We start from the raw sequence: 21322 nt of genomic DNA, 5'->3' as shown, positions 1-21322 counted from the left end.
CTAGCATGAGGATGCCTATTAAAATGTCAAGATCAGCACCTGCACTGTAGGCTTTTCAGTCTTATATTTGCTTAACTAATCAGTTCTCTCAGTCTACATGATTATGGCCCTCTTTTAGCCAATTTAAAAAAAATCACTGTCTGCCTGGTGCTTGTTCCTGAAGAAATGCCTTCTTCATTTTGGTTTGCCTCTTTCCATCTAATAGCTGTAAAAACCCTATTGTTGGTCCTCTTTCAAGAAAGACATATTGCTCCTAAAAGCTGCCCTGGATCTCACATCTCTAGTTGCCACCATCCCCTATTTGTTTGATTATAAAGCCCCCACAGTTTGATAAAGCCACAGGAGCCTAATAAGCCAAAAATCAGAGTCCAGCCTAGCTCACATTTGAATGTGTTCCTATGTTTTCTTACCTTTAGTGACCAAATGAGCCAGTCCACTGTGACACTGGTTTAGTTCTCATTATCCATTATGATTTTCAGCGATCACACAATCTAAGCAGCTGTCCACTGCAGGGCAACACCACCAACTGTGATAGAAGCTGAGGTGGCTCATTGCTGTCATCCCTTGGGAGGGAGAATGAGTGTGGGGAATTTCATTATAGGACTGAAATAGATGATGACTCTGTGATCTTTCTTTTTCCATCATGTTCGGTAAATTACTTTCAAAGATGACAATCATTATCATCTGCATATCTCAAATGAAAGACTGTCCTGACTCCCATTCGAGTCATCAAGTGCTATGATGCTTTAAGACACACCACCTTACTGGAAATCCCTTCAAAATCTCAAACCAGCCTATATTCCATTTGCAATCTTGTAAAGATTACATAGAGCCCATCTGAGATAAAAAGTCTGCATGAAATGTTACCACACACCAATGTCTGATAGGGAGGCCTTGCTGCCAAATGAAAGAGGGCTGTTGTGATTTCACACCCTCTGATGGATTTCACACACTCTCCGGATGCTGCTAAACTAACTTCTGCCAGGGATGGCTTTTATCCTTAGGGCTCTCAAATATGCATCTGGAGAACAAGGCCCACATTTTCCAAAGTGACCAATGATTTCAAGTGCCTCGACTTTTGAGTGCCCAACTTGAGACACCAGGACTAGGCCTGATTTTCAGAAAGCATTCAGCACCCATCCTCTTCAAAGGGGGCTAATTTTCAGCTTCTCAGATTGAGCACCCAAAATAAATTTGTTAGATGTTAGATGAAAAAATGCTCAGATAAATTTGCTAGTCTCTAAGGTGCCACAAGTCCTCCTTTTCTTTTTGCGAATACAGACTAACATGGCTGCTACTCTGAAACCAAAATCGCTAGTCACTTCGGAAAAGTCTTTTTCTTTGGAATGCACCAAATGCCTGCAACTCCTGCTGAAGATTTGCATTCCATTCTCCTCCACGATCTGCTGCTTTCAATTCACAAATGGGAAACCTCCTACAATATCAATATACTCAGTATGTCTTTCAGGAAGCAGCCAGTGCGTGCACTTAATATAAACTTATTTGCCAAGTGGTGAAGCCTCCTTCGAATACAATTTTGAGTTTCTATTTAAATGGGAAAACAAATTATTAGATTTCTCCAGTCCCTTGCCCAAGCTCTCTCCAAGCTCACATACCCCATGCTTTATCTCCATTAAAGGATTTTTTTTTTTAAATTGTAGCCCCTTATTAAAAGACTGGAAGCACATCACTGTCCCCATATATATTTGTGTAGCTCACAGGTTTTAAAAACTTAATGGAACATTACTATCTAAACCATACTGTATTCTAGTCAATAACTAATTGTTTTTCTTTGTGGCTCATAGTGTTCCTGGTTTGAACAAAAGCCATGAAGAGACATTTTTAAATGAACCAAGCGGACTGATTCATGGATTGCTGCCTCCTCCCCTAAAACTTTCCCATCGTAATTGGGCAAATTAAAAAGAACCTGTTCCCTTGCCCCACAGTTGAACTGTTTTCAAAACCCAAGTCCCTATATTATTTGGGGGGTGTATGTACATAATGTGCGTTATCGGTATCCAAACAGTCTATTGTACACAATTAAAATAATCAGTTAAAGCATCATATTGATTCAAGTTATTTAATTGAACTCAGAGTTGAGTTGCCTTCCTCCTTCAACCCTGGAGTAAAAGGGGTCATTTGGGACCAGATTGTGAGTCTGAATCATAATCTGTTTTCTTAGCTGCTCCTGGGCCAGTATAACTATGCACTGCCCCTTGCTCAATGCCCGTAGCAAAGCCCCAATTCAGACCTAAGGACCAAATAAATGCAAGGCTTTCTTGATCAGTACCAATATAAAGAATTCCAGCTCTTTGTTTGGGTGCAAGGTAGAACTGGCACATGGGTGTTATATGCTCTGTCTGAGAAAAACTGCTCAGAAGAGGGGCAGCCACATTCGGCAATGGCTGAAGTTGCCAAATATTTTTTGGGGAAAAAAGGCGTTGCTACTTTAAATCAAATCCAAGCTCGACAGCAGCCCAGAAGCACCACCACTAGGACAATGGTCTGGCCCAATCAGCACTATTTTATGACCTGGTGAGTCACTTTGCCATACATTGTAACAGATTTCATTAAAATGTACTAGCTAGCCACATGTTTTTCCCTATAATGAGCCCATCTTTAACCACGGAGACTGTGGGCATCACTTCTTTTTAGCATTCTATTCATATGTCCAAAATACTGGCGGGATGGAGGTTCTCTCTCATTTCCATAGTGAATGAATTCTCGATCGTCTGGAATACCCTTTGGCATGTCTTATAGTGCTCACAATATTTTGGTCAATGCTAATTTCTGATACCTTTGTATTCTCGGTATGCCATTTTACCTCTATGGTTTCACTGCTCTGAATAATACTATGGAGGGGTATAGTTGCATGACAATTACAGCTCACTAGATCCTGTATATGGAAAGCATGTTCAGTGCTTTCCTTAGTTTAAGTCAAAATGCAGTAATTTGTAGCCAAGGTTTACTACCATGATTTGCCTCCACTAGGGTCAAAACTCGGCAAGCAAGCATGCTCGGTATGCAGCTACCAGAATGCACTCCACCTATTAATGGGAGTATTGATTTGCATATTCTCTTGCACCGAGGATTAACAAAATTCAAAAAGGAAATGTAATAAATTTTCTCCTATAGATGCTCATAATTTAATAATAAATACTTAACTCTTATGTAGTGCATTTCACCAACGTATCTCAAAGTGCTTTACCAAGGAAGTTAGCATCATTTATCCCCATTTTACAGATTAGAAACTGAAGTAAAGAAGTGAAGAGACTTGCCCAAAGTTTCACAACAGATCAGCAGCGGAGGTGGGAACAAAATCCAAACCTCCAGACTCTGTCTAGTGCCTTGTACACTGGACTATGCTGCCTCCCTGACGGCTGATGGAAATAAATTGTGCCAATCATTCAACATTTCCTTTAAAGTTGAATCTTGACCTTTTGTTGACCTCTGCAAAGGACAGTGGACAATTTAGGATCAAATCTCAGTCTTACTTACAGCATTTAAGCTGTTCACCTGACATTTTGAACCAGTCTTGAAATTTGGTGCACTTTTAATGGACCGCTAATTAGAGGGGAGCACAAGTTTGACATTTTTAACGTAGATAATCAAAAGATCTGTTAAACAATTTGCAAAAATTGAATTATTTTCCCCCTATCATGGTCATGTTTGGTATGAAGCATCCAGTCTGGGGAAATTAAGGTCAGCTCTATTTACTGAATTTTAACCAAGAAAATTATTGAAGGTTTACTGCAGATGCTGAAAGTGATAGCAGTCTGTCCCTTGTGTGGACTCGGCTGCAATTAATATATTAATAGAATTATTATTGATTGTGGCCGAGTCATTGTGAAACAGCCAAAAAACCTATTACTAATGATACAAATAACAAATGACACTGATAGTAGTAAGCCAGTAGGGGCCGAGAAAGGCCCAGGAAATCCTTGTGTGATCCCTAAGGTTTCTAGAATTACAAACATTATTCAGTATTTTTCCACCCAAAAGAGCATCTTATTTCCAGAGCAGAAGGCAGCATTACTTCTTATGGAGCTTAAAATGTAGGGCTGCCAATCAATCACAGTTAACTCACACGATTAACTCAAAAAAATTAATCACGATTAATCACAGTTTTAATCGCACTGTTATACAATAGAATACCAATTGAAATTTAATATTTTTCATGTTTTCTATATTTTATATATATTGTAATCTGTGTTATAATGGAAATCAAAGTGTATATTATTTTTATTACAAATATTTACATTGTAAAAATGATAAACAAAAAATAGGATTTTTCAATTCACCTCATACAAGTACTATAGTGGAATCTCTGTCGTGAAAGTGCAACTTACAAAAGTAGATTTTTTTTGTGACAACTTCACTCAAAAACAAAGCAATGTAAAACTTGAGCCTACAAGTCCACTCAGTCCTACTTCTTGTTCAGCCAGTCACTAAGACAAACAAGTTTGTTTACATTTACAGGAGATAATGCTGCCCTCTTCTTATTTAAAATGTCACCAGAAATCGAGAACAGGCATTTGCATGGCACTTTTGTAGCCAGCATTGCAAGGTATTTACATGCCAGATATGCTAAACATTCGTATGCCCCTTCACCCTTTGGCCACCATTCCAGAGGACATGCTTCCATGCTGATGACGCTCATTAAAAAAATAATGCATTAATTAAATTTGTGACTGAAGTCCTTAGGGGAGAATTGTATGTCCCCTGCTGTTTTACCCACATTCTACCATATATTTCATGTTATAGCAGTTTTGGATGATGACCCAGCACATGTTCGTTTTAAGAACACTTTCACTGCAGATTTCACAAAACGCAAAGAAGGTACCAATGTTAGATTTCTAAAGATAGCTACAGCACTTGGCTCAAGGTTTAAGAATCTGAAGTGCCTTCCAAAATCTGAGAGGGACGAGGTGTGGAGCATGCTTTCAGAAGTCTTAAAAGAGCAACACTCCAATGTGGTGACGACATAACCAGAACCACCAAAAAAGAAAATCAACCTTTTGCTGGTGGCATCTGACTCAGATAATGAAAATGAACAAGCATCGGTCTGCACTGCTTTGGATCGTTATCGAGCAGAACCTGTCATCAGGATGGATGCATGTCCCTTACAATGGTGGTTGAAGCATGAAGGGACATGTGAATCTTTAATGCATCTGGTACATAAATACCTTGCAACGCTGGCTATAACAGTGCCATGTGAATGCCTGTTCTCACTTTCAGGTAACATTATTAACGAGAAGCGGGCAGCAGTATCTCCTGCAAATGTAAACAAACTTGTTTGTCTGAGTGATTGGCTGAACAAGAAGGAGGACTGAGTGGACTTGCAGACTCTAAAATGTTACATTGTTTTATTTTTGAATGCAGTTATTTTTGTATATCATTGTATATTTGTAAGTTCAACTTTCATGATGAAGAGATTACACTACACTACTTGTATTAGGTGATTTGAAAAAATATTTCTTTTGTTTTTTTACAGTGCAAATACTTGTAACCAAAAATATAAAGTTAGCACTGTACACTTTCTATTCTGTGTTGTAATTGAAATCTATGTATATTTGTAAAAAGTAGAAAACATCCAAAAATATTTAAATAAATGGTATTCTATTATTGTTTAACAGTGTGATCGCACAATTTTTTTAATCGCTTGACAGCCCTATTAAAATGGAAAGTCGACATGCCCAAGGCTTTAGCTCAGTGGTACGTTACTCCAAACATGGTTAGGACCCGTAAACATTAGAAATTGCAGCCATATTGTAAACGGGTCAGCCAGGTCCCGTGAGTTGGTGATCTTTGTAAAGAGGGTGGGACTTTAGACAGGAGGTAACAGCTGGCCAACCACTGCATGAGGCAGAAGATGTCCCCAAATGTGGGGGCGGGGGCCTAATTCAATACCCACTAAATTCAATTGAAGCCTTTCTATTGATTTTAATGGGTATTAAATCAGGCCCATGGGAAAGATACTACTAAAACTGAGCTAAATAATCATCATTAAAGGGTCAAATTAAAGAGGCACTGCAATAGATCAAAGGCTTTATGGCAACAGACAAAGTTGGTCTCACATCTTTTTGAGGACCCACAGGGATTGCAGAAGGGCTGTTACTTATTTATGAATGGTGAAGGGAGGCACCCTCTGTGATGATACATGTTCCACAGGCAAAAGAATGGCTATATCAAGGTAATCTCTGCATTTGCTCAGAATATGGTGCACCACTCTGTACTGATCACAAGCAGGATGCAAAACAGAAAGAATTAGGTAAGTTCATGGAGGACAGATCCATCAATGGCTATTAGCCAAGATGGTCAGGGACAGAACCCCATGCTCCAGGGGTCCCTGACCTCCAACTGGCAGAAGCTGGGACTAGAAGACAGGGAATGGATCACTCAATAATTGCCCTGTTCTGTTCATTCCCTCTGAAGCATCTGGCACTGACCCTTGTCAGAAGACAGGATTACTGGGCTAGAAGGACCACGGGTCTGACCCGGTATGGCCATTCTTGTGTTCTTAAGCTGGATCTATGAGAGCGCCACTGCATAACTTTCTCTATAGCATATATGGATAATCAATAAGCTGATCACAACAGAGTGAAATGCTATTTAAAATCATTATGTAATCTAGAACCAACTTTTGGGTGGGTCATTCAAACAAAATCTCTCCGACATCTCAGGTAGAAGTTCAGGATCCTATGGCTCTTTTTCAAAACAGGTCAGGGACAACCTCAGCAATGTTGTGGGTCAACATGCCCTCTTAAGAGCAAACTAACATCCAGTGTTGTGAGAGCCATTACTGGGCACATGACTGTTGTAAATGAGGTCCACAGACGTCAACGGACTGTCTGTACTTCAGGCATTAGTGTACACAGAGCAACAGCATACAAAGTTTGCAAGATGCTCCATGGCAAATATATTCAGTTGTATTAAATGTTAGTGATACTGTAAAGGGAGCACTCACCTCTTGAGTGCTTCCTAGCAGCTGGGTGTAGTACCACCGTCCTTTTCTCACCCCTCATGCCCACTGCAGGCTGCCAGCCAACCTTGGTGAATCTTCCCTGGCTTGGTTTCACAGTCCAAATGAACCCCTTCTGGGGTAGTAAAGAGTTCAATAAATGAACAGTCCTGTTGCCCTTGTGCGTGTCTTCCACTCCAGCTCTAGGCCCTTTAAATTCACCCCTTTCTTTGGGCTCTCAAATAAGACCTGTGCCCTCTTGGGGTTTATGTCACTGTGGTTCGTAGACAGGCCCACCCACTGCTCCAGGTTCCAACCCAGGGACCCTATAAACAGCAGCTATGCCCTGCTTGACTTCAGTTTGTTGCTGCTGCTTCCCTGGGCCTCCTCCATACCTGGCCCCTTTTAGCTCCACCCTTACCTCAGTGTTAAGGTTCTTAGGTCCTCATGCCCTGCAAACCCAGATCAAGCAAATGCAGCCAGAAAAACTCTCATTATCCATCAAGCTCCTTTGGCCAGAGAGGAGCACCCTTCCTTGCTCAGCCAGGAACTCACCTGCTAAGGCCCTGCAGCGCCTTTTATCGGAGCCTTCTGGGCTCCAACTGGCTCCATCCATGAGGCCTCTAGGCAGGCCTTTGCTGCTCTTTTCCTGTCATTTCGGTGCTTCCTGGGGAAAGATGTAGCAGAAGCAAGGGGACTCCTGTAGGAAGCCGCAAAGGCCAGATATATCCCATCACAGACACAAATAAGAGATCTTGCAAAACTGTATAGTATGCTGGCATTTGCATTAGTTAACCTATCTCAGGGGTCCTGGGATAAACATCAGAATTTAAAAAAATATATATTTAAATTAACAAGGAAAAAGTTACTTAGCAAAGATTCTCTTCCTTGTGTCTGAATAGTCAAAACAAACATCACTGCCTTTTAACGCAACCTAGGCACAGATTTTCAAACAGGACCTCCAGTAAATGCATGTGCACAAAACTTAGGCTATATTTTTGCACCCCTGATTATCTGTTGGCCCAAGCAGCAGACATATTGAACTACATGTTTGAACCTGAAGCCAAGTAGTTTAGAGGTCAATCTCAAAATATTTGATCAGTTTACACCAAGCTCTTCTTCAGGTCTGGAAAACGTACTCAGAGCATCGCAGCTAAATACAAGATGGAACAGATGATGCTAAACAATTCATCCCACCTAGTATTTAGCTGCAACACTGAGTAAGTCTTCCAGACCTGAAGAAGAGCTCTGTGTAAGCTCAAAACCTTGTCTCTCACCAACAGAAGTTGGTCCAATAAAAGATATTACCTCACCTACCTTGTCTCTCTAATATCCTGTGACTAACAGCTACAAAGACACTACAACTTTTTATTCATAATTCGTTGGAGATGCAAACTGGAGGATACAATTTTTTATGTATGAGAATTGCACCTGGAATAGAAGCTGGAATAAAACCATCTGAAAAATCTATATTAGCAACCTAATTCTGCCTTAATTTGATGAAGCTGGACCAGGTTTATCTCAGGAAGACTTTGACCTTTCATTAGGATTATGAGCTCTGCTGTATGTCCATGGTAATAATGCACCTGCTTATACTGTTAGATGACAACTCCTAATAATTGTACTAGAAACTACACAAAAGCTACAGTATGTAATCTTGCAACTTGTGAGTGATTAACTCTTTGTAAACTGCAGTTTGCATAATTAGCTACAGCAAATGCAAACCTAAACTTGCAGATGTTCAGACAAGAATTTGCCCACTTGTCAAAGGATAAGAGAAAAATATTGGAGAGCTACAAAGTTTAGTCACAGATCGTTTAATTTAAATGAGCTCGGCCCATGTGGTAAAGCAAGAACCATATTTAAAGTTCTGCTGAGAATATAATTTATAAATAACTAACTTTGTAACAGTCACATATTTACATCTCCAGGGGATTCTATAAAAATATCATCAATGCCTTGAGACATTGCCCTCAAAAGAATCACCCCACTGTCACATTTAGCCCCCTGTATGCTAAGACAGGACATGGGAAGTTTAGTGAGTACTGTCATGCAGTCCTAATATGAGCAATAAAGCAACACTGAGGCTCAGTGCTTTGATTTATTAAGATCCCAGTAACCTAGGACACATGATCTTAATCTTCCTAAGTGAGAAGAGGATGGTGGGGAGATGAAAATGATCACCGGTGTCTGGTTATTTTATAGTCAGTGATATAGAAGAGGATGCACCTCACACTCATACTGAATAATTATTAAAGATTCATGGTCAAGTTAGCAGTTGGCATTGAATAGAGTCATGCAGCAGTCAGTTCTGGGTCCGATAAAGTCCAACATTTTTCATTAACACCATGGAAGATGGAATGGAAGGTTCGCAAATCAAATTCACAGATAATACACATCTTAGAGGACTGCAAATTCATGGAAAGTATAGCATTACATTGGCGAAACAGATTAAGGCCCCCAATTCTCTCCTCATACTGGTGTCCCTTCATTTGATTTCTTATTGCCTACCATGGTGTAGATGAGAAAAATCAGGCCCTAAAACTCAGTGCTAGAACAGATTATGTTGAAAAAGCTGTGGTTCACAAAGGAATAAATAATAAAATGAATCAATATTATGGAATCATGCTAACTCCCCAGCTGACTTGGGCTCTGGCTCAATTCAGCAAAGAACTTACAAATGAATTTTACTTTTAACATGTGAACAGTCCCAGCAATGGGCTCTGGATCAGACCCGATATCTGAAAATCGTTGAAATATATCAAATTTTGCATTAAATGTTTCAGAGCCTCAAAATTCTCTGGGACCAACATCTTGTTTATACAACAAATGCAACTCTTACGTCAGCATAGCCGCATCTACGCTGGAAGTTTCGGAAGCATAGCTATTCCGGTTAAGGGGTGTGGGTTTTTCCCCCCCATACCCAACCAACCTTTGTAGTGTAGATCTGGCCCAAAGTTCATTTGTTTTAAACCATGAAGCCATGTCTTAGGCAATGGCTAAACTGGTCAATAGTTTTGGTTTCCCAAAGACTACTGACCAGTTATGAAGCAATAATATCTTAGTGCCATAAAAACCTATCTGAGTTAATTGGGCAGTTCTGGGAAGCTTAACTGTTTAACGCATTTCATATATTGTAAATGGAATACACTTTGTGATGACTGTCCCATAAGGGTCTGATTCATCAGCCTCTTAGATGGACCAGCCACTAGAGGGTGAACGAAGACCCACATTGTGGTAATGTGGGTTATAACTAGCACAGTGAGCTCCTAGGCGCTATGTTAGTAGAAGCAAGAAATACCACTGCACTGCCACATTGCAACACACGGTAAAATATAGTTAGTTGAATGAACAGCTAAAACAGCGGCATACTAGGAAAAGAATACATGCCAAAGGGGAAAATGTCAGCAAGTCACTGCATGTCTTGTTCTAGCTCTCAGCTGCCTGGGGAACTGCGTGCAACAGTTCTTGTCAGGCTTCCATTGTTCAGAATAAAAACATTTGCTAGTACTCCCTTCCCTTCCCTTTTTTTTTTTTTTAAAAACAGGTGGAGTGAGTGGGGGGGGAGAGGGGAGAGGGACATTGACTCACCTGGCAGAGATCAATGAACCCATGGAAGGATTCAGGAGATCCTTCTTGGGCTGCAGAGAGCTCTGTGATGCAAAGCACAACTTCACTTGAACACCAGAGTGAATCAGTTCATGGTAGGCTCTGTTTGTAAACAGTAGGGATGCTAGCCAAGGACCAGGGATCTAGCAGAGAATATTAATTTAGGTCTTTCAAGAAAATACACAGATAGGCTATTAACATTTACTTTTATTTATAGAAAATTGTAGAACTTATTAAATACAAACCATCGAGAAAAGCAACCAAAGATGAGGCTTTATTAGAATGCCAAAAGGAAGACAGAGAACCAAGCTTACTGGGCTTATAGTTCCTAACTGGCTGAAGTATTTACTGTAATCTTTCACTGACGTAGTAATATACAGTGACCATTATAAACAACATTTTGTTTTGTTTTTTTTAAAGTTAGAATTTGCCATAATATTTTTCCAATCACCCCAGAAAAATAATCAAAGCAACAACTGTTTCCATGTTAAAATCAGGGTAAAATACTTATGAAGTAACCTGTAGAATCATGCTAAAATGTTTGCTTGCAGTCACAAAAAAATATTAAGTTTACAAAATAGTACGTTATCCATGTAAATCAGGATGCTCAATAAGTTGTTAAAAAGTTTCGTGCATTTGATAGTGGAAGGCAAAATAAAGCAGAGAGGCTTAGAAATACAAATACAGAAAGTATGTGAAAAAACTGGACACAGTCTACACTGCTAAAGTCAATCACCTGAATGTTGACTGTCCTCTGGTGGATAATTATATATCCACATAGTCAATTAGCCCTTTAAGCTGTCACTGGAAGGCTAGTAAGAGAAGAGATTGTGTTATGTTTCTGGACAATGTCTGTTTCGCTCCTTTCTTAAAGGAGCGGAGGAAGGTTTAGGTGCGACTGCCATCCCTTCTGTGCCTTGATAACATACTAATGCAGGGGATCCTACTGTCCCACTCCCCACATGGACAGGGCAGCCCAGGCTTCCCTATGCTGCTGTTGCCCTCTCTCTCCCTTAATTCTGTTCTACTCTCTTGAAGAAGAGGATGGTGCAATTGTGGCCTAGGTTTAGGAGGGTAATACACAACCATTGAAGATCAGGGAGATGAAGATCTACTCTACCCCAGCTAAAAGTATCTATGCAGATACCTTCCTCTGGTCCATTAAAGAGAAAGTGTGTGTGCTGGGAACAAACACTCCAGTTCCCACCTATGGATCTTCTTACTTTACTCTTGAGTCTGCTTTCCAGTTGCAGCTTCACAAGTGTGTGGGCTTTATGGCTATTGAGACATGTCAACTATGCAGGCATCAAATGTTGTTTCAGAGGTTGACACTTTGGAAGTCAACCAGCCAATTAAAACAAAAAAGCAAAGAACAAACCTGAACACAACACATTAGCAGATGTCTCCAACTGTTCTCAGCATAAAGGAACTTTAAATTTTTCAGCACCCACAGTGTTGCTGTGGAAAAAGAAATGCAACACCACATTCTGGAACATGTGTCATATGCAGTTAACATTGGTATATACAACTGTATGTTGTGTACACACACACAGACTTACTTCTGCTGTAAATACTTGGAATACTTTTGACAACTGTGTCTTTTTTTGGTACATGTGCCAAAAATGCTATACATATCTTATTGTGAATACAGGTTTGAGTTCATCATTCTCAATCTTGTGTGTAAGACTCTTTTACAAAGAGGAAAGTCTCCAGTCTACAAAAATTAGTGACCGTGAATGGAAGCTTCCATCAGTTGGATGCATAGAAGGTAGTATTGTCTTGGGCAATTACTAAACCTGTCTCCTATTGAAATTCATATAGTCTCCTGTTTGCCTGCTAGCCAAGTGTTATCTATGAACGATGGTGGTCTGCAAAGATTAAGTAACATGCACACATGGTATTCAGCAAGCTATTAGGTTAGAAACAAAAGTTAAGACTTTTCCACGTCTACAATATCCCAACACCTGCCACCTACAGAGTAACAATTTGTTCTGACCATATGTAATATACTAGCACTGTGTGGTGCGACGAGGCCCACAACATAAAGTTCTGGTGCAGACTGAGATGGAATATAGTAGTAATGTAAATCCTAATTTTTGCGTTAATGGATTTTTAATATCCATACTTTCCATTCCATTAAAATGGATAAGATGTCAAAAATATTTTGGGGCTTACTTTACCCCTACAGTCCGTCTCCAGTCCATCCCAGAGTTCATCATTGTGTGAAGACATTGGCAGCAAGCATCAAGGGGACCACGTTAAATGTTTGTAAGTTAGGGTGTCATAGGACATGAAATAAAAAAAATTCTGGTTAAGTACAGTGTGCTGAATCTCTCTCTTACTGAATGTCCAAGTCATCCACAGTATACACTTGAAATGTCCTTGCAGGTTGGGAGAGCATCCTTTTCTGTTCTGGAATCTTTAAGCAATACCCCTACATACTCTGAATCAAAGACTAAAAGTAAGGATTCTCCTCACCATAACACCAGTGTAAAACTGGAACAACTTCAGTAATTTGCTTGGAGTTACACTGTTGTAAATCCAGAAGAACTACAACTGAGCTATTCCAGATTTATACCAGGATAACCAGAAGCAGAATCTGGCCTCTAGTTTTTTACTTTGGTTTAAAATTTAGTTTACATGTGCACTCTGACAAACTTGACCACTGGTTTTAAATTGGCAAAATAGATGGAATTCACACATCTTAATTTTTAATTCAAACCAGTGACAACTACGAATAATTTAAATGAAAACCAGAAACCTCTCAAATTTTTTTTATGACACACACACTTTGCATTCATCGAGTGTAAAATTGAGATTATACGAGGCAATTTTCAAAGTTGCATTTACAACCTCAGTGACAAGAACAGCATTTTTGAGGTAGCTAAGTTCAAACGGCAACCCGCAGCACAAGCAAAAAATGCATAAGTACTCACACACTTTGGAAGCTCATTCTTTGGAGACAATGTTATCATGCGCATACGAGTGTCTTTTAGAGAGGCACATATTACGAAGGGGATGGAGTTTGAGGGCAGTGAGAACCTGACATAAAGGGTGCCTCTCTGTAGGGAAGCTTACAGAGAGTGATGTTACATAAAACTGTAAAATTGTGTCTCACACACACACACACGCTGTATAGTATTTTCATCACGTTTTCCACAAGGGTACAGCTCGCATGACTTCTGTAGAGAGTGGAGGGGAAACTGGTGACATCTGTTTTTAAACAGGTCAAAGGAAAAAAGAAAGTGAATCCAGCCTGGAGTGATTAGGTCTCTGTTGTGTAGTTGTTGTATGACAGGGAAGGCAGTGAGGAAAAGTTATTATTCCACTGTCTCCCACCAGGACTTGGTTGCGTCATTGCCTGCTCTTTATATTTACTCAGAAGAACTTTGGCTTCTTGCTCATCCTGCAAAGAATTTTCTCCATATTCTTCCTTCAGCCACTGCCTGAACTGGAGAAGTTAAACACATAGTAGATATGCTAGTTATTAACACAAACTGGATGCAGAAAGAATACTCCTCTTACACCATCATTTAATAGTAAATAACATCTTTTTCAACAACATTAAAGTAATCAAAATAATGTCCAAATCACATAGTTTAAACCTTTTACAGTCTAACCCTGATTGTCTAAAGAAGAGTGCCCCAAATACTGCACTATATGGCTTTGAAACAGCAAAGCACTTAAAAACGTGTGATGAAGCATAGTTGTCGGCCCATTGAAGTCGATGGGACCACTCATACGCTTAAAAAGTTACACACATGCGTAAGTGTTTTGCTGAATTGGGCTCTAAATTTAGAATAAGGGACTCCCGCAGCACGTGCTTGTCCACAAATACAAGCACACTTTGGGCGGAAGAACTGGCAAAGTAATGGCCATTTTTACCAATTTAAATGTCACAAAGGTAAATTATGGAACTATTCACAATCATGGTGTCCTTGTCTAAACAGAAGCATCAACAGAGGAGGTTTTAGAATAAATTAACAAATTAAACTGATAGTATTCACCCAAGAGTTCTGAAGGAACTCAGATATGAAATTGCAGAACTACTAACTGGGGTATAAAGAAAAGGAGGACTTGTGACACCTTAGAGACTAAAATTTATTTGAGCATAAGCTTTTTCCACTGAATGCATCCGATGAAGTGAGCTGTAGCTCATGAAAGTTTATGCTCAAATAAATTTGTTAGTCTCTAAGGTGCCACAAGTCCTCCTTTTCTTTTTGCAGATACAGACTAACACGGCTGCTACTCTGATAACTGGGGCATGTAACCTATTGCTTAAATCAGCCTCTGTACGAGATGACTGGAGGATAGCTAATGTAATGCTAATTTTCAAGAAAGGCTCCGGAGACTATCCTGGCAATTAACTTCATTACCAGACAAACTGCTTGAAACTATAGTAAATAACAGAATTAGTTTGGGGGGAGGGATAGCTCAGTGGTTTGAGCATTGGCCTGCTAAACCCAGGGTTGTGAGTTCAATCCTTGAGGGGGCCATTTAGGGATCTGGGGAGAAAATTGGGGATTGGTCCTGCTTTGAGCAGGGGGTTGGACTAGATGACCTCCTGTGGTCCCTTCCAACCCTGATATTCTATGATTCTATCAGACACGAACATGAACATAGTATACTGGGGAAGAGTCAACATGGTTTTTGAAAAGAGAAATCATGCCTCACCAATCTAAGAATTCTTTGAGGCTGTCAACAAACATGCAGACAAGGATGAGCCAGTTAATACAGCGTACTTGGACTTTCAGAAAACTTTTGACAAGATCCCATACCAAAGGCTCTTAAGTAACGTCAGCAGTCATGGGATAGGAAAGAAGGTGCTATAAGATCAGTAACTGGTTAAAAGATAAGAAACCAAGGGTAGGAACAAGTGGTCAGTTTGCGCAGTGGAGAGAGGCAAATAACAGAGTTCCCCAAGAATCTGTACTGGGATCAGTGCTGTTCAACATACTCATAAATGATCGAGAAAAAGGGCAAACAGCGAGGTGGCAAAGTTTGCAGATGATACAAAATTACTCAAGACAGTTAGGTCCAAAGCTGACTGCAAAGAGTTACGGAGAGATCTCACTAAACTGGGTGACTGGGCAACAAAATGGCAGATGAAATTCAATGCTGATAAATAAAAAATAATGCACATTGGAAAACATAATCACAACAATACATACAAAATTAGGGGGTCTAATCTAGCTGTTACCACTCAAGGAAGAGTCTGGAGTTTGAGTGGCTAGTTCTCAGAAAACACCTGCTCCATGTGCAGCAGCAGTCAAAAAAACTATGATGAAAAGTTAGAGTGTCGGGAACCCTTAGGGGAGAGGGATAGAAAAGAATACACAAACCATCACAATGCCACTCGATAAACCCATGGTGCACCCACACCTTGAATACTGCCTGCAGTTCTGGTTGCCTCATCTCAAAAAGGATGTATTAGAACTGGAAAAAGGACAGAGAAGGGCAACAAAAATGATCAGGGGGATGGGACAGCTTCCATAGGAGGAGAAATTAAAAAGACTGGGACTGCTCAGCTTGGAAAAGAGACGATTAAGGGGGGGGGATAGGAGAGAGGTCTATACGATCATGACTGGCATGGAGGAAGTGAGTAGGGAAGTGCTATTTACCCCTTTATAACACAAGAACAAAGGGTTGCCCAAGGAAATGAATAGGCAGCAGGTTTAAAAACAAACATAAAGAAGTACTTCTTTACACACACGATATACTCATTGTCAAGGGATGCTCTGAAGGCCAAAAGTATAACTGGTTAAAAAGAGAATTAGATAAGTCCATGGAGGATAGGTCCATCAATGACTATTAGTCAAGATGGTCAGGGACATAACCCCATACTCTGGGTGTCCCCAAAGCTCTGACCTGCCAGAAGCTGGGAGTGGACGACAGGGGATGGATCACTTGACGATTGTTCTGTTCTGTTCATTCCTTCTGAGGCACCTGGCATTGGCACTGTTGGCAGAATGGGCTAGATGGACCACTGGTCTGACCCAGCATGACCGTTCTTATTTCAACACATCAATGCTGGGGCGGGGTGTAGTATATCGGCTGTTTAATACATACCTGGAAGTGCATTACTGTGCTTTTTAAATGGTTTAGTTGGATGTGGGGAGAAGGGAAGGAAAACTTAAATGTTTAACATTTTGTAAAATATGCATCTGCCAAAAAAAAAAAATCCATTGCAGAGTGTGTGAGATACAACTTCAGCCTCAGATCCTGATTCTGCAAAGATTTATGCATGTGCTTAGTTTGATGTTGATGGGGCTACTCATGTGTATCAAGTTAAGTATGTACATAAGTCTTTGTGGGATCAGTGGCTAAACCAGGCGTTTTAAGCATTCAACATTTTACATAAGGCCAGTTCCTCAGCAGGTATAAGTCAGCATAGCTCCAATGACTTCAATGGAGGCATGTCAATTTACAACCAGCTGGTGACCTGGCCTATATAATCTCTTGCTGTATCAAATAAACACATTACAAATGCGTGCAAATTCTTTAACCTGCCTCTCCTTCTTCCTGCCCTGACTCTTCTCCCACTTACCTGGCAGTGAAGCCTCAATGCAGGAACAATTACAATTGCTCCTACTCTGCTCAGCTGTTGCGGGGAGGGGGAGGCCCTCAAAGAATAAGTGGTTCCTGCTCTTTCTTCTTGCTTTTGTAGCTCCACTGCTGTCTATCAGCGGGGCAAAGCAAGGCTGGCAGGCAGCACCTTCCCACTCTAAGCCCTGCTATCACTGATTAGCTATGAAGGCAAAACTATTTTAGGTCACATGACTCTTTCCTAATCAACTGTGTAGTGTTTGGCAAGTTTAGGAAGAGTATGAAATATATTAGATTGGAGGTATCCATTCAGTTAGTAACTATACGGAGATCGATTCTGTAAGAAACTCAGCAATTGCGCCGTGACCCAGCAAAGCACTTAAACACAGACTCAGAAGCATGCAAATAGTCATAAAAGTATTAATGGGACTGCTCACGTCTTAGAAGTTGAGCACATGCTTAAGTGCTTTGCTGGATCAGGACCATAGTGCTCAGCATCTTGCAGGATCAAACATACTGAATAAGCAAAATATATTTATATTGTAGTCATATCAAAGATGAGAACTTAAGGCACATTTAAGGGAAATTTATGAAGGATACACAACACAACACGTTAGGATCTTCAATGCCTAAAAGCCTAGAAGATCAAATCTAACGGATCAAATGTCCTGAAACCCCAATATACTTTGTACAGAGCTACCATGGACAAGTGGTGCTGTAATTAAAAACTCAGGCCCAGATACTCAGCTGGTATAAATTGGCATAGCTCCATTGAAATGAATAGAAGTACACTGATTCACATCTGCTGAGGATCTGGTCCCAAAAGTTGTGGTTGAGAGATACAACCGTTTGCAACAAGTTATGTCCACAGGTGAGCATTTCTTTTTGTAGCCTAGTGCCTCCCTTTCAGGGAAGAAACTGCTGCACCCTTCCATTGTGACATTAAAAAAAAAAAAGACGTTACTCTCTTCTCAAGGTTATTTGCATATACAATGACAATTAGGGTTATTAACTCAGTCCAATTAGATCTGAAATGACTGTAAACCTTCATATAAGGGAGGAAGGAGACTAGTCTGGAAAGTCCCTTTATATTGTATCTTAAAAAGTCAGTTACCCACCCATTAATATCAGTTCTGAATGATCCAGGAAATATTTAATTAAATAGTTTCCAAAAACAAATATTTACAGTTGAAAACTGCATTACTGAAATGCCACAGTAATTTCTCAGCTCTCTGCTGCAAGAAATCCTGGAAGAAAAAATGAAGCCACCTCCCTACCTCATTTACTTTCTTTTAAAAAAAAAAAAAAGAGTGACTTGAGAAAGTAGAGAGGACAAATGTGCTGAGCAATGTAAAATGGAGTTATGGTCAGAAAAGTGATTATGTAAAAACAGTGCCTCCTTACTCAACAGACCTGTTCCCAGTGTGTGTTCAGCTGTATTGTTTATGTTATTGACAGGTTATTACTATTTTTCTAAACTCCCGTTAGCCCTGCAGAACCAACCCAGCTCAAGGAGAAGGAGCTGGATTCCATTCTGGTTCATGCATCATCCCCACAATTGTTAGTTAAGTTCCAGTGATACAAAATGTTGGTTACTGGTGATGATGCATAAGCCAGGAAGAGAACCCAGCTTGACTTTCAGATCTCAAGTTTTGTTTACAGCATTGTTAATTTGAAAAAACTATTTTTTCTTGCTTGAACATCCTAGGTAGATGTGAAAAAACAGTTTTTACATTAGCATCATTTGTACATTTGTATTATTGCTGCATTCTGGGCCATTTATCTTCTAATCTTTAACCTTCTAAAGTTATGAGACAGTCCAAAACTTTATGGCTTAAGCAACCAAATTGGTCAACAAAAATCACCTACATGGTCAACATCATGTTTTTCAAACTCCTGTAGCTGCCTCTGGAAGCCCATATTAGGATTGGCACAGGATCTCGATGCTCTTACAATAGACAATGCATCTTCCCAACCAAAGTCTGTGATTGTCATGACGTAAGCGACTACCAAAGTTACGCTCCTAGAGACTCCAGCAAGACTGCAGCAGAAATGAGACAAAATAAATAGATACAAAATATAAAAAGTCTTAAAATAAATACGCTCATTGTCTCATATAGCATCATAAATTTACACAGCACTTTACCAGGTAAAATATATTACCTAAACTAAGGAGATTAAAGTAATGAGCACATTGTGGTGGCTGTTCCTATATAACTATTAAAATATCTTTAGGTCAATGTACTGGACTTTGAAATGTAGAGAAGTGAATCCACGTGCAGTATGGGCACCCCAAGAGAGGCGCTGTACTGAAATTCAGTTCAGATGAGAGTTTTTTTAAACAAAGAACAAATACAAAGCCTCCATGAGAAAGCCTGAGAACAATTTTGTATTTGTTGTTTTTCTTAAAAACTAGATACGAGTCACCCAGACATAAAAAACAAAACATGCCCCCAGAGAGAATAGGGTCATGAAATAAGAAGACAGATCTATATGTGCTGGAAAAGACTCATTTTAATGAGATTGGGTTTAAATTCATTAAAAACTTTCAGACAGAGTTGAACATCAGAGCACAGGACTCAGTTCTCAGTTCTATTTCTGAGTCTGCCACTGACATGCTCTGTGACTTTATTTCTCAGTGCCTCAGTTTCACCATCTGTGACACTGGGAGAACGAGAGAACCTACCACTGTCAAGTGGTTTGACAGCTCTGGATGAAAAGTGGTGTTATTACTATAGATAAAGAATACATTTGAGTGACAGTTGTAGATTTGCTCACTTCACACTCTCAAAGAATATAAACAATAAAGCACAATATCAACCAACCATCTCAGAACACCCTCATGAAGTAGGTCAATATCCCCATTTTACATATGAAGAGAGCGAGGTACAGAGAGGTTAATCGACTTGTTCAAAGCTACACAATGAGCCAATGGCAGAACAGGATTAGAATGCTGGAGTTCCTACCTCCAAGCCCAGTGCTCAAACTACTGGACCTGACTCTAGATACAGGTTCTGAAATGCTAGTTAGACATTGCAGCAATGCACAGGGACCACAAGCAACGACAGTAAGAAAAACCATGATGGGCTTTCCTTTTCTATATTCTAACTCTTTGAAGGCAGTTAATGTCTCAGGACTCCCTCTCTAATCAGTAATCTGCTCGCAACAGCTGTGATATTTGAATGCTTCAGTGAAGCTTAAAACACCAGTTTCTGTTGAGAGGAACATTTCCAGCAGCCCTAAAGCAGCAAAAATAGTTGCAACTGGAACTGATAAAATTATTAGGATCACAGGAACTGTCTGTGAGAGAAGAAAATGGTGACTAGCATGAATCAGACAAATAGATGATGCAACACTACTGTTAAAATATAACACAGGGAACAAATAGTCCCAAGGTCTGAGTGGGGGACCGGAGTCAGCAGCTCTGGATTTCACTCCTGGCTCTGCCACCGACACATTGTGTGTTCCGGCAGCCACTTAACTTCTCTGTGCCTCAATATCCAGAGTGGAGCGAGGCTTAACAACCGTTTTTAATTTTGGCGGGGGATCCTCAGATGTGAGGTGCTGTATAAATGCAGAAGTATTATTGTTAAAAAAGAGTAGGGTGGGCAACACTCATTTATCACAGACTTAAAAAAAATATGGAGGGAAAAAAATTAGAATATTCTTAAACAATTGACATACGTACCAGTGAACAAGACAGCTCTCACCTCTAAGCCGGCACTCATGGATAAACTTGATGCTCTCTTTGAAATGTCTTGTCCTGAAAACAGAAGCAAGAGGGAAACACAAAGGACTTGGTTTTAGTAAAGTCATGACTCAGAGAGAAAAAATAAAAACTGAGAAAAAGATCTGAAAAGCCACTTCATATTGTTCCCAGAATACAGTACATTAAAAAGGCAACCAACAGATACCACGCAGTTGCCTTAGATTATTCCTTATTTTAAATATGAATGGAAACTTTGGTATCTCAGGCACCATTCTTATAATCACCGTTGACAAATACTTTCTGTGGATGACTGGCAAATCTCCTTCCCTCCCGGCAAGCAACTATGTTAGTTTGTCTTTCTGACATTTCCTTGTGGAGGTCCTGCCATCAACTGAAATTTAGCACGGCCAAAACAGAGCTCCTGATTTTTTCCCGTAAAGACCTCCCTTCCCTCCTCTTTCTCTGTCACAGCAGACATCACAATGACTTGAGCTCAT

The 21322-nt window shown here is 40.0% G+C and overlaps 1 protein-coding gene across 2 annotated transcripts in view; it reads right to left on the bottom strand.

The window, feature by feature from the left end:
* The window catches only part of DUSP22 (dual specificity phosphatase 22), a 114473-nt gene that overhangs the window by 46245 nt on the left and 46906 nt on the right, over positions 1–21322 (bottom strand). Inside the window, exons 5-7 of one of the 2 annotated variants that reach the window (XM_084620042.1) lie at positions 20805–20879; positions 18986–19157; positions 10760–14021 (exon numbers count right to left, since the gene is read on the bottom strand). In XM_084620042.1, coding sequence (XP_084476168.1) covers positions 13836–14021; positions 18986–19157; positions 20805–20879 — 433 coding nt within the window. In that variant the 3' untranslated portion in view covers positions 10760–13835. Of the gene's footprint in view, positions 1–10759; positions 14022–18985; positions 19158–20804; positions 20880–21322 lie in introns of those variants that run through there. The other variant, XM_084620043.1, reaches the window with a different exon arrangement.

The sequence above is a fragment of the Lepidochelys olivacea genome, assembly GCF_965140295.1.
Source record: "Lepidochelys olivacea isolate rLepOli2 genome assembly, chromosome: 2".
Taxonomy (NCBI): Eukaryota; Metazoa; Chordata; order Testudines; family Cheloniidae; genus Lepidochelys; species Lepidochelys olivacea.
This window is presented reverse-complemented; position numbering and strand designations above follow the sequence as displayed.